General features: G+C 37.5%; 1 protein-coding gene across 8 annotated transcripts in view; it reads right to left on the reverse strand.

The window, feature by feature from the left end:
- Nucleotides 1-14,592, reverse strand: part of TBC1D1 (TBC1 domain family member 1) — a 101,100-nt gene that overhangs the window by 43,232 nt on the left and 43,276 nt on the right. For all 8 annotated transcript variants that reach the window (XM_071432555.1, XM_071432553.1, XM_071432557.1 and 5 more), the window contains 6 exons: nt 8,858-9,391; nt 5,739-5,828; nt 4,639-4,743; nt 3,904-4,036; nt 2,396-2,487; nt 687-797 (listed from right to left, as the gene is read on the reverse strand). In XM_071432555.1, the coding sequence (XP_071288656.1) occupies nt 687-797; nt 2,396-2,487; nt 3,904-4,036; nt 4,639-4,743; nt 5,739-5,828; nt 8,858-9,391 (1,065 nt within the window). The remainder of the gene's footprint in view (nt 1-686; nt 798-2,395; nt 2,488-3,903; nt 4,037-4,638; nt 4,744-5,738; nt 5,829-8,857; nt 9,392-14,592) is intronic.

The following is a 14,592-nucleotide window of genomic DNA, read 5'->3' on the forward strand; positions in this document are numbered from 1 at the left end:
GATGCAAATTTGCCTTTGGAAAGATATAAAAATTGAACGGAATTTTTTTTCCTGGCTTCTTGTGGAAAACCAGGGTACTGGGAATATTTCTCTGTCTGCTCTGGGGTGCCCTGACCCCCAGGGGAGCACTGACTTTGACCCTCGTTCATGGAGAAAGTTTCCTAGACTTCAAGATAGACTAGAATCCACAAAAGTGTGAAATAGAATATAGAGAGTAGTGTAAGTGTGTCACTTGGTGAGAAATTTAGGTTTTGGGATTTTTAGTATGTTGTGGATGGAAGCAAGATGGAGGGCACAGGGTGTCATCCTGGGTTTCTTCTTCATGCTGCTTCTTCCTTCTTCTCCATGGGTTTGGGTGGCATTTTGTAATTGGGCAGAAAAGTCCACATTGCAGGCTCTTTGGGATCAGTTATTGGGTAAAAAGGGAAAATAATTCAGTTCTTAATTGGATAGTTTAGTCTTAAAAGACCTTGTAACAAGAGATTGTTAGCCATTTTGTGCCTTCTAATGGAAAGCTGCCAAACTCACATTTGTGGGACTGTTTTACTGATAAGAAATAATAAACACCTGAGTCTGAACATGAACTAAATACTGCCTCAAGTGCCTTCAATCCAGACCCAGAGAAACCAACGACTAGTGCCCCCACAGCTTCTCCTTACATGAACTAAAATTGACTGATTACTTACCTGTTTTGCTTCTCCAACATGAACATGGTCCTTCTGTTTTTCTTCATACATGTTTCTCAAAAGAGAGATAACCAGCTCATTCTCTTTTTGTTCATTTCGTGGTCTTAATTTCTGTAATTGAGAACACCACAAGCACAGTAATTATGCATTGTGTAACAGTTTGCAAATGTTTACACTCTTGTCACTGTAATAAATCATGAATGTAGGAACAAATTTAGTCTGTTAATGCTACTGCTCCAGTCCACCAGAGGACACCAGTGTTCCAGGCAAAGCACCAATACAGCCACAAAAACACTTGACCTCACTTCCTACACAACAGAATTTACACCTAAGACAGAAGTCAGCTGTACAGATATTGAACTGCCACAAGCAAATAAAGGCTTTAAAAATATTTTTGTTAATTTTCTTTTGATATAAAGAAAACTGAACCACTATAGTTCTGAGTTTGTAGCACACATGGAGCACTGTCCTAGAGATAGGATTCACAACACTTCTAGAAATCCTTCACACTGGACATTTAGTTTTTGGGAAATGACATAGGTTTTTTATAAATCAGTGCACAAGGTGAACCTATTTATCTGTGCTGCATTTTATTTCTATCTCAATTATTGTAAGAGAAAATTTTAAAAAAATCTATTAAAGAATTTAATCCCAGAAACTTAACTTTTGAAAAACATATGCTGCCTTAAGCCTGTTGATATAATGCAGAGGATACAGTATGAATCAATGCCAAGGTAGCACATTAGAGTAATAAAAGTACCACAGGAAGACAGTTACCTAAAAATGTGAATCATGGTAACAATACATGGGTCTGCAAGAATGCAACATTCCAGGCTGTCCAACTGAAAAAGTTAGCTGAGAAAGATGGGCAGGAGATTTGTACTTTACCCTCAGTTTTACCAAGTTAATGGTTTGCAGACCCTCACCAGAAGCAATTAACAGTTTCCTGTGACTACTAGAAAGAAGCTTTAGACTGTGTGCAAAACACTAAAAGGCAACAGTGCTGCTAGCTACCCTATACTAAGAAATTACTCAGCTCATGGAATTGGTTCCACAGAGTAACTTCCAAATTTGGTACTGAGTGATAAACTGCCACGTGGAAACACACAAAGAGACTGAAATGACTCAGGAGAGGAAGGAAACATTACTTTTTAAAAAGTCTGACATTTCTTAATCTTCAACAGCGTTTCAATCCCAGTGACATTTCCTACAATCCACATCATCTATTTTAAATCCAGCTATGCTTTGCTCTATCCTAAAATAGATTTAATTAAGAAGATAGAAAGTTTAACTTCTTTAGTTAGTTTGACAAGAATTAAGATCTAGGATAAACTTTAGGCAAGAAATTTTCTCATCTGGGAATATTACAGAAATTTGTTTTGGTCCAAGTAACAGTTTGAATGTCCTCACAGTACAAGTTATTGCCTTCACCCATAAAAAATGTGTTCAGGCTTACTCAATGAGAAGGCAACATCTCCATGGAAAGCAAGGAGTATTAGGGAATAAAATTAGTAAAACAGTAATTTACATCAAAAACTAAGTTTTTAACAGCTCTAAAAAACCAACTGAAATTAAAGCACAAGCTGGCTAACAGTCCATTATGTAAAAAAATGAATGATTCACAAAAACTGAAAATGACTTCTGTGTTTTACACAGATGTTAGCAAAAAACACCAGCTGCTTTAAAATCTTGTAGGAAACAAAGCTTACCTGAACCTCTTCAAAAACAGAGGCCTGTTCCTGGTTATTTAGTGTGGTTAGATGCTTTTGTAGTTCCAGTTTAGTCTTAGAAGGGGGCAACCCTACCAAGAGGAACAAAAATGAACATGAATGAATTAGAGGGTCAAATTTTTTCAGAATTAATCAATCACATAAATATGCTGACAATTTAAGCCAAAGCTTGTCAATTATTTGAGCTGACCCATTCCATGATTTCATAAGAGGGCATTAGAAAGAACTCTAGGTTAATTTAAAGCTACTACTAAACTCATGTCTTTAAAATGAGGGACATGAACTCTGCAATGAGGAGATTTACTGAGCACAGACCAGGATTATACTCTCAGCTAAAGACTCTATTATCACACAAGATAAAATAAACCCACAATCTACTGCATTTTAGCAGACTGTTTTGTTGGTGTTTCGTGCAGTGCTGCTTGGATATCGTTTATGGTATAAACAGAATTCCCTTTCATTTTCTCCAATTTCTATGTTGTGGGCCCTTCTGAAAACAAGGAAATTTATTGCTTGTTAGTGAAGGTCTTACTTTTCCTTTTGATGAAAACATTTATTGACAGTCTAAAGCAGACTACCCTTTCATTCAGATTATTTTTTCTGTTCTCTTCCTGGATTAAATTTGTTTCCTCTATTTTCTGTGGAAAAACAGCAAACCATCAACAGTATTGTGCACTTCAGTTTCTGATCATGGAATATCTCCTTCAGAAGCAGATGATACAATTAACAGGATGGCACAATTGAAGGCATTAAGGGACATTGGCCTTTAAAAAACTTCCCAAAAATCACAGCTAGCTGAAAACCAAAATAGAGTGGAAGTAGTTTTGGAAGTTGTCCAGTTTCATCAAATTCATCAAATTAGGCAGGTTTTGGTCCAACAAGCCACTGCCACGTGATCTGACAAGCTGCTGTTGCCCTTTATTCACCTCAAACATCACTTAAATGAAAAAAATTTAACAGTGAAATTTGCTGAAACATAAAGAGATTTTTTATGACTTTAACATCTGTTCCTGGGCAACAACGACAATTCTAATTTCTGCATTTCCATGAAGGAGCAGACAAACACAGATATGAAAAGCATACTGTTCAGTTCCTGCTTAGTGATAGCATAATGCCAGTATCTAAGTGTACTCAATAGGACAGCAGGTCACAGCTCTTGCAGCATCTACCCTTCAGAGGTTCCTTATCTACAGGCTTCTGCCAAACAAGCTGCAAAACAAGCTGCAATTTGCTAATGTTTACACTTGGAAACAGTTTTTAAAAGTTCAACTAAAACACAATAAAGGAGCTTACCTCTTGTTAGAAAATTCTTCTTACTTTACAGAAAACCTGACACTACAGTCCTCTAAATAAAAGTACCTGGCTCTCAACTTTACACCCCAAGTCCCAAGGTCATTTTAAGCATTAATTTCCTTAGGATTTTACATACTGTCTCCCAGTGAAACTGCCACAAAAAATATTCAACCAGAAAATTCTTTAAACCTCACCTTCTATCTTTTCACAGAGTTTATGCAAACTTTGCATAGGACACCCTTCACAGAGCTGGGGCTGTGCCTTGGAAGTCTGTTGCACAGCAGCCACAGTGAAAGCCTGTTTCAATGTCATCATGATTTCATCAACCTGAAAAGAACAGCATGTAGAAGAACAGAATTTCACTCTTCCACTGTTTTCCTTAACACAAACACAACAGTCTTTTAGAATAATATTGCCCTTTGCTTGGGAATGTGCTTATGACTAAAAACCTAAGCTGTTCATATGTTGGTTCGGTGCACAAACACACAAGTACAATAAAACTCATCATGAACTCATGTCTCTTCCAGACCACCCAATTTTATTACTGTGGTCTAATGAAAGATCCTACCCTCTATCTCAAACCCCTTTCTTGTCTATGATCAAAAAGCTTACTGCAGTTGTGATGCACTGGTCTTACTTAGAGCACAGGAGTGTAATCCTGACTTTCAGAACAGGTGCCCTAAGAGAAAACTCTCCCCAAAAAAGAAGCATAAGGTCTAACTTAGTTTGTGAAATGAAGATTTAGTGGATTTTAAAGAGGATTTTAACTTCTGCCCTCGAAACAAATGAAAAGGTCTCTTGCAGACTGCTATATTAGTTACATTTTTGTATTTCTGAGTGGAATAGGATTTGATGACATTCAGCAGAATACAGAGCATAGAGCAATAGAAGACAAATATTCTATTTGGCTATTCTTTTCTTTCACTTACCAGTGCTTCATCTGTACACTGAAACACATAGCAAACAAAGTGGAAGCCTCCATTTTCTGAAGACTCTCTGCAGATGAACCCAAAGTGATCCACATGTCTAATTCCCTAGGAAAGAAACAACAGCAATGAAACAATGAATACCTACTTTCAATGTTTTGTACCTGTATTTCTTTCAGGAAGAAAATAACAAAATAGCATTACATACACTTATTTCTGTTAGAGCTACATTAAAGACATCTGGCCATTAAAATTCTGTCCTGTTACAGAACCTAATACTTCATGGAACTTTAATTTCAATTAAGTCAGACATTGTTTTATTTTTCATTTTTTTTTTAATGGATGAATTATAAAAGACCCATACAGCAGACCCAGAGATTAATAAATTCTATTAAAAATGTATTTTACTCTGAAATTTTTAGAATATGTGCCTGTATATTTAGTGATGAAAGTTATTATCATCAAATTAAAAAAAAAGTAGTTTATGGAAAACAAAACCTACAAAACAAACAGAAAAAAACTCAGGCAGAAGGACAGAGAAGCAAACTCTGTGGCACAAGGAACAGGAATTAGGAGTGAATGAGGAGTCTCTGACACATACCTGCCCACAGCGCATCACATGTACTACCTCTGCATTGCAGAGGACTGTCCTCATTTAAACACATGTAACTTACATTCTTGAAAAGAACATATTTTTAAAGTCTTTTTCAGATAACTCTTCCATATAATTTTTCTCCTTTCATTCTCACTTCTTGAAAAATATGGCTCAGAGATCCCAAGACTTGCACAACTGTGAATCACGCTCACTGCAATCTCAAACAAGAGTGTGTTCCTGACCAGTGTGCTCCTTCTAGCTAATATTATTCATCCACTGCACACAGGAGTGAGTCTTCATCTCAGAAATCACAATGCAAAGCATGAAAGAAGAATAATGGTCTTATAAAATTACTGATTAATTAGCAGCTTTTCAATAGCAATCAATGAAACTGCTGTTGAGAGAATCCATGCGGAGTGCAAGGAAAGAGGATTACATGAGCATTCACAAGTAGAGAATATTTAAACAACAACAAAAAAAAGATAAAAAGAATACACTACAATCTTACCTGAGAACAAAAGGATATTTCTTTAAAGCTTTTCTCAATTGCGACTTTTTTTGTGTCAGGACTGATAAGGTAAACTTCAGACTGGCCAATCTAAAAAGAGCAAAATAAATTGCAAGATGCTAAAAAGTAACATTACACTTCCTTTTGTCCCACAATAAAATGTTTCCTGAATACAGACCCCAATCTTTTTCTACCTGTATATTTATAGCAATTAGCATATTACTACCAGAAAGAATACTGAAACAACACTGATTTGGCATTGAGAGCTTTGCACATTATGGCACTGAGGTTTAATGAGCCAAGAAAACAATGTTTAAACAGATGAGAGCAATATTGTATCAAAAGTAACCTACTTTGCACTGAGAGAAACACACTCACACTCCCTTTTCCTATTTTCTGCAGTCTTGGAATGTACCACAGTCACAGAAGCTACCTAATGAGACTGCTTTAAAATTTAAAGCCAAGCGTGTACTTCTTCCTGTAGTCTACCTAATCATTTTTGTGAGTTTTATTTATTTATTTATGGCACTTAACTCAAAAACTATACAAATGACATTACTGGAGTATATTTTCTAATGTAATTTAATCTGTAGGCCATTAGTACAATCAAAAGATGATGCAAAGTATTAATGGGCAAAGGGCATTTTTATGGTGAAACTACTGTTTTCATTTTTTCAGCTTCTGGCAACATCTTTGTAAGATAGTAACAGAAAAAACTAAATTCCTCATATTTTATAGCATGTCAGAGAATGCTAAAAACAAGTCTCAGATTTTAGGAAGGCAGGTGGAATTTGGATCCACTCATGAGTATGACTTGGAGAAACATGCCTCAGTCAAATCAAAGTACCAAATCCCAAAAGAAGCTCACAAAACCATCAGCAGCACCAATGTAACTGTACTTCCTTAAGAAATGGGAAGGGACAAATCTCATGTGTGAATAGATTGTGTCAGATGTGCCACCTCTGTGTGTCTAAAAATGGCCCTGTGCATTCACCTTCTACCTCTCCTTTCACTTCAACCAGTCACAATGGTTCTCCCCAGATGCCTGCTGGTTTCCTTGTATTGTCCCTGGGGCTGATCTTGCCTCTGTTCATGGGGCTATTCCTCCCAACACCTACTTAGCAGCTCCTGATTGCTGCTGTCTTCCCCTCCCCGCAGCAAGAGCCTCCTTCTCATTGTTCAGTTTCACATAATTCTTTCACATTTGGCCCTTGGGCAGTAGTGATCATTTGAAGTCAACTGAACAAGAGGAAAAAACCCAAAACAATTAATCTCCTCCCCCTCCCCCTCAATATGCACAGCCAGGAGAAAAACCTAAAAATACCCCCTCCTCAAATCCTAAGAAACTGGCTAGGAAAGCAGTTCTTCAGGAAGAAGATATGAAAATCAGGACTGTTTGAATCAAGTGAGGAGAGGTGCCAAATAATTAATCTGAATATTTTTCACACGTCATGCATCAACCAACCTTTGTTTCAGTCCTGGGCAAAATCTAAGTAACTAAGTGAGAATATACCAACCATTTTTTTTCCTCTGGATACTAAGCTATTTGTAAGCACTCCATACGTAGCCACACACAAACTGATGAGACCCAGCCATGCTGCCTGCATTCCCTGACTTGGAGCCTGCTGAACACCGGGGAAAGACAAGCAACAAAACCAGCTCTGCCATCATCTACTGCCTGTGGATACTGAAGGCACAAACTAGAGTTACTTCACTTCCTTATATTCAGCTGAATTTAGACTGGCTGAATAGGAAAAGAATACAGCTGTGCATACTAAACAATATTTTCCCAGACAGAAAGGACACAAAACAACCCAAGACATAAAGCCAGATCAGCAAAGCCTCACAATTCGGAAATGTGGCTGCCAGCAGGTGACTGACATTATATTCAGACTGAAGCTGCAGGTGTCTTTGAAAACTGCTGCATCTATTTAATATAAATTAAAAATTCACTCACTGGAGTAAGAGGATCTGGATCTACCCAGCCCAACTATAATCTCTCTATTTCTAAAATATGTGCCATGAATCAATAATGGAGTAACGATTTATTTAAAATTCGGCATTATTATTACAAAGGGTACCGTATTTTCTATGTGAAATACATGCTCAGGGGAAGAAGGTGAACATGGACGGCTTTCTTTTTACTAGGGAAGAAACATCTCTCTACCTTCTTGCATTCATTGTTTGATGTCAGCCTGCCACAACCAAACAGACGCTTTAATTCAGGTATAGCTGACTATGACATTTTCTGCATGCTAGTTTTTACAGCTATAACACAGTGGCAATCCTCCTTAAGGATTCTCTTTCCCTGCTTTAAAAACCCTGTAATTGCACAAACTCCATTACTGGCCTTAAGAATGCCCAGCTGCAACAGCAGCTGATGGATCCAAGATGACCTTAGGAGAGTCAGTCTTTGCAGAATCAGCTCCAGGTTTGTATTATGCTCAGAAGACACAAGCTAAGTAACATACAGCTTATCTATCATGAGGATTGTAAGAGGAGCAAATACCACATTCCTTACTTGCTTCTCAGTTCTTAGAAAATAGTTTTGCTGCTCACCTATCAAGGCAAGGGCATTGCTAACCACACCAAAGCAGGGCAGGAGTGGAAGCACATGTGGCGTAGCATAGGAAGCTATTCTGCTACTCCACCATTACACAAACATGCTGGCAGCAGGAGCACCTTCATCAATTACACTGCTTATCATGGGACAAAGTCTACTAGCTCTCAGTCATGGTTTGGTCCTTCTGCTCTACTTACAGATAATTCATTCCCCTGGAAATTTATTTCTGCTGTTACTAGCTAGTGTAATTGCATTCTGCAATTGCACAACTACCTACTAACTTGCAGTAACCTTCTAAAAGCTTTCTTTAGAAGCCCAAGGTTTCAGGTAGTACTGTTTTAAACTATTTAATATAAGCTTATTTAAAATATGTAAGCCAATTCTCACTAACAAGTAATGCTCTCCAGAGAAACAGGCAAGTTTAAGTTAGGCTTTGGTAATTGCAATTAAGTTATCAAAGAAGTAACTGCCATCTGTCAGAACATCTGCTTTGGTGTCTGCCACTCCAAACTCCAAGACGTGAAAACGCCACCCGAAGCAGCAAATCTTGCTTTACCGTAAACAACATAGTCCGGTTTTCTGCAATGTCAGTTGGCTGCACAACACTGTGTCCATAGATGAGTTGACTTTTTAGGTTCAGTGAAATTGCATCTTCTTCAAAAGACCTGACAAAGCTGTTACTCCTAAGGCTTCCCTCTTGGAAATCCTTCTTAAAAGCAAAGGAACGAAGTCCAGGTTGAGAATAAGATTTCCTAATTGGCCTTTTTTCCTCCTCTTCATTGACCAAGGGCTGGAACACAGACCGCAATTTGCTGCTGAAAGAGAAACCTCCAAAGTTATTGGCAGTTTCATGCTGTTGGGATGATGAGTTGAAATCTGAATTTTTTGTACAACTTGCACGATTGAATTTCTCAATGCATTCATCTATGAGTGCTGGAGGTGCATTTTTATGTGCTACTGTTACCCGTCCACAGAAGAGCACCTCAAACTTTTTGGCAAAAGGGTCTTCAACATCTGAGAGATTATTCTGAAACTCTTCTTGACGGGCAATTTTTCCAGCTTGTCGAATAGAGCTTATAATCTCAGGCACCTACAAGAGGGGGAAAAAATACACATTAGCATCTGGCACTTTATGACAAACAAATTGCAAAATCAAGAGGCTGCCTGTTGTAATTTTCTTGGAAGGACACTTTGATTTAATTTCAAAAATAAAAGACCAGTTGAAGTGATCTTGCATTTATTCAAGAGACACATTATAGTGGTTAAACACTGAGAAGAGGAATTTCTAATTTGTCTCCTTGCCAGGAGTTCATCATCATCAACACTTTGTCAAAAGAACTTTATCCCTTGCAATGCTCTTCTCATCTTCAGTAAAACTTTTGCCACTGAAGCAACCTTCATAATGTGACACATTCCAACCCAAAATGAAAGATAAAAGTACTTTAAAAAGCATACAAGAAGCCATGGACTGATTAATTGGTAAAGTTATTTAATCTGTTATTTTTTACTCCCTTCTCTTACTCAAACACTCATGTCATGTAGGTTAATGAGTCTCTTGCAAATTTGCTTTCCCCTTCATAATAGCATATTAAATTGTTATGGCAGTTTGCTGGGGTTTTTTAAAATGTAAATAGCTGTAATTTTTAATAACTATATTCATATTTTACATGTTCATTTTTATTCTACTGTCCTAGATGACACTCTTAAATAATATTACCTCACATACAGTATGACTTGCAGGGCAACTGCATGAGACAGCAGTCTGCCACAGATCACAGATGTTGTAATTAGAACCCAAACTGCCATGTGACACATGAGGGACAGTAAACGGTCTCAGCTGCTGATATGGTAGTGATAGGCATATGCTCTCTGCTAAGCTGCTGCCAGGCCAGTGCTTGGTTACATCACACTGCTTTGACTGACCCAGGAGATTAAGGTTCTTCTGCAGTCTGTGCTGCTCCTGCGGTAACGAAAAATGTGAAGCCACCATCTATGATTACAACTGCTAATTCTGTCAGTTTTATTTACCAAATTTACTTTGAGAAAAATCCATGCAAAGTGTGCTAATTTCCTGACAAAACAGATTTCCCCTGTCAAGCATCAACTGGAACTCGCTTTACTTACAAATTTTTGGTTCCAGATAGTACAGAAGGAAGCCCGGGAATGGCAGACTAAAATAGCAGCCCAGAAGAACCACCTCCCTTATGAGAAAAGGCATCCCTAGACCTAGAGAATATTTTGGAGACCGGGCCTCTGTTTTTTTTTCCAGACATTTTTACAGTTACCTATTGCTTAATCATAATGCAGTAATGTGCATAAACCAACTGAGGAAACAGCAAAGGACTTTGAGGGGAAAAAATCTGAACTGTGAAAATTGAATGAATATTCTGGGTGCTCATAAAGACCTCAATATGATTCCTTTTATAGACAAAGAAACAAAGATAAAGATATGGATAGATAGGCAGGTAGGTAGGTAGGTAGATAGATAAGATAAATAGAGAGAGAGATATTCACAGACATATAGCTAGTGGATTAAAACAGTAACACATTACAAAATAGGAACTCAGGAAGCATTACTTCACCCTTCAGTGCAAGGCATGAATCATTAGCTAATCTTTCAGCAAAGACAATAGGGAAGAATGGGCAAGAAAAGCAGGGTCAGGAATTTTTAAGTCCATTCTCTGATATGTCACAAACCAGTCAGAAAGCCTTGGGCTCAGGCAGCTTTGTGCTGAACTTCATCATATGCAAGAACAACATTGAGGGTATAACAAATCTTTAGTACCTTAAACAATATGCATTTGCTCTACAGTGAGTTTAAGGTCTACCTCAGTTTTATATACTCAACACTCCTTCAAAGAAACAATTCTGAGTGGCATAACATATCAGAATTACAGTAAAACGTAAAACTTCATTCAACTCACATTTGAAGCTGCAACTTTTTTAGCAATTTTTAATAAACATGTTTTACTCTTGTGGGAGTGCCAGGACTCACCAGCCATAGGCAATTTTGCTACTGAGCTGCCCAGGATACATGCAGAGACCAGCAATACCACCTCCACTTTTGCTGAGGCTGCAGAGGCAGCAGCAAAGGACTGAGGCATATTCTGAATTCTGCTTACTTTGGTAAAGCCAGGAACATCAGCTCCCAAAAGAGGACCACTATCTCAACCACAGTTAAGCTCCCCCAGCTATACACATGTCAATGACTGTAAGGACAGTTTCCAGCAGTGCAGGTGCTGCAAGGGTTACAGCTGAGCTTAAAGCTCTGACAAGGCATTAGGGATCCAGCACATCTATGCACTTATTGAATTTAAATTCTTCAGTGTTTTTTGTTAACAAACACCTTGAACACTGACAAAATAGCTATTCAACAATGGCTATATTTTATATACAGACAGTGCTTAGGGAAAGACACTACATCACACAGAAGGACTTTGCAGTAGTTAATAAACTTTGTGTCTGAGGAGACCAAGCAGGCCTCTTGATGAAAAATCAAGGGGAGTATTTATTTATTTATTTTCACACATGCTAGGGCTTGAATCATGTCATTGATAAGTAACAGCTGGCTTCTGTGCTACACTTACTAAAAAACACAGACTCTTCTGTTCTCACTTACAGACCTAAAAAAATTTTCAGCCTGCTAATAAAATTTTATTACTTATGATTAGGCAATTGATGTAGAAGCAGCAGAAGCAGCAGATCATCACCTCACTTTCCTGTGATACTTACGTATGTTAAACATTTATCTATTTTTATTAGTAAAGACAAGATCCATGATGAATAAAAAAACAAATCCAAAATACTTATTGCCCTGGAACTGCTCTTTGCCTGATCAAGATTTGTGCTCTTTTTATCTACCTGTACCACTCCAGACTTTTTATGCAATATGGAAAATGAACAATCCGCTTGCCCTCTGTATCCTCTGACACTGGCTCTCCAAGTGAACAGGCCTGGATGCTTAGTAAATAAACATGAAGTAAACAGTAGTTAAAAATAAATATAATTATTTCAGGTTATTAGAATAAAGATGTAGGCTTTATCTTGGCAAATGTTTATTAAGCACAGCTGGAACATTTCCAGATTAAGCAGCATGCCACTGGGTGATCAGTAACCACATCTCTTGCAAACCACCAAAAATTAATTAGGATGTAAACAGAATCAGGTTTTATGGCTCTTCAATTTATATCAAAAAGCAGCAAGGATGAAATTGCTCCTGAATTAAGTTAATGTTGCCTGGAGTCTTTTAAAGGCTGTGGGCTCCTTCTGAACACAAGAATTAGAGATACACAATATGTTTACATAAGATACATTATATACACAAGACATTTATCTTTTTTGTTTAATTACAAAGGTAACTTAATTACAAGCTGGCATAGGTTGCCCAGAGCAATTGCAGAGTCTCCATCCTTGTGGATATGCAAACTCTGACTGGACATGGGCTGAGCAGCCTGCTCTAGGTGACCCTGCTTTGAGCAGGGGGCTGAACTAGATGACCTCCTGAGGGGCCACCCTATGTCACCCTGGGGATTTAGATACCAACTGCTTTTATACATACCTATTGGTAATTGTGCCTTCTAACCTGAACTTGCTAAGACAGTGGGAAAAGACTGTTGCACACAGTTAGGATTTCTTCCTGCCATGGAAATCCTCTCTTCTAGCATACTTCTATTCTTAAGTGTTTTCTGAGTTGTTTATTAATACAAATATATAATTAGTGGATAAAGATTATTTCTGTAGTCAGAAAAACCACTGCTGCTGACCTAAAATTATTTCCCCAAACCCACAAAACTATGTACAGAACATCAGTGTAAGCAACAATGAACCTTTACCAAACACAGCATTACCTTCTTATCACTTCAGGCCAAATACGCCTGCTGAACAGAAGACACAAATTAAATGTACTAGGGAAAAGGTTTTGTGTTTCGAGTCAGAAAAAGATCATGTATCTATAACCATTAAAAATAACACTGGACTTGTGGGTTTTTTTAAAGCAGACCACATTATTTCTGCTATAATGAAAATGTTTACTTTGCAGAGACAAAGCAGGGAACTGAAATGCTGAGTATTCTTATGACTTGGCTTGTGGCTATCCAAGCAAAATACAAACCAACACCTAGGACTTCCTAGTGCATGTTACTCAGTTACAAGGCAAATAGCTACAGCTTCTATGCCATGCACCAAATAAATACAAAAGGCAGTAATTTTTAAGGTTTGCTGCTCTGAAGAACAAAGAATAGCTCTTCCCCCTCACATAAATTGCAGTTGCATTTTTACCCCTTGAAACTAGCAGTCATCCTGAAAGTTTACATACAAGCATGTAAGAGGTCAAGGTCTTTATCCTGTCAGTAGATGTAAGAAAGAGTTAGAAACTATTTTAATGAAAAGAGCCCAGTAACAACTAAATGCAACAGCTGACTTTTGGTAAGTAAGACCAGACTAAAAAAAAAGATTAGTTTCTTTTATACATAGTAGCTAAAAAAGCAAATGTGCCACAGACAAAGAACTGCTAACACATCAGCTAGGAGGACTAGGAGAAAAAAGTGGGATAATTTATTATTCTAGATGCTATGCAATGTTTATATCTGCAGTACAAATCCACCTGTTTATACCTACCAGTCTCTGCATAAGGCTCAAGCACCAGCTTAACGATTTCAAGGACAATAGGGGGTTTTGTTTAACCTAAGCCAGACCTGTGCTGACAGGAACTGGTCTTATGCAACAGACTCCAGAAATTGCTGGAGAGTGAAAAACATTAGGGTCAGATTCTTAGCTTGAACATCAGAAGGTCTCATACCACCGCAGCTAGAACAAAGCCTTGAAAATCTTTCACAAAACTCTTGAAACAGGTAGATGTTTTGCTTGAATTTTGCTAGCTTACTCAAGCTAGAGAGGACATCAGAATTATTTTTAAGTACTTTTACTTGCTTTCCTTTCCTGATCAATAGAGCAGGCTCAATAAAATATGTCAAGAAATCTAATACTCTTTGCTGTTAGTATCTTTCCTTCTTGATTTTAGTAGAGAGTATTGCTACAGAAAAGATAGGGTACACAGCTATTTATGGGAGAAGCTATATCATGGGAGAAGCTGTCTATTTGTATCAGGACAGATAGCAATATTTTTGTCACCTGTAAGTTATTTACAATCATGGAATATTTGTAAAAGCAGTAGAATGAAGAAATTAAAATAATTTTTTTAACATATTCTTTTTAAACATGTTGTTTTGTAAACAACACAGATAAAAGGTAATATAGCACATTATTTACTTGCATTTTTAAAAAAACTGCATA

This window comes from Agelaius tricolor, unplaced genomic scaffold, assembly GCF_023055355.1.
Source record: "Agelaius tricolor isolate 1412-34295 unplaced genomic scaffold, bAgeTri1.0.p SCAF_8, whole genome shotgun sequence".
NCBI lineage: Eukaryota > Metazoa > Chordata > Aves > Passeriformes > Icteridae > Agelaius > Agelaius tricolor.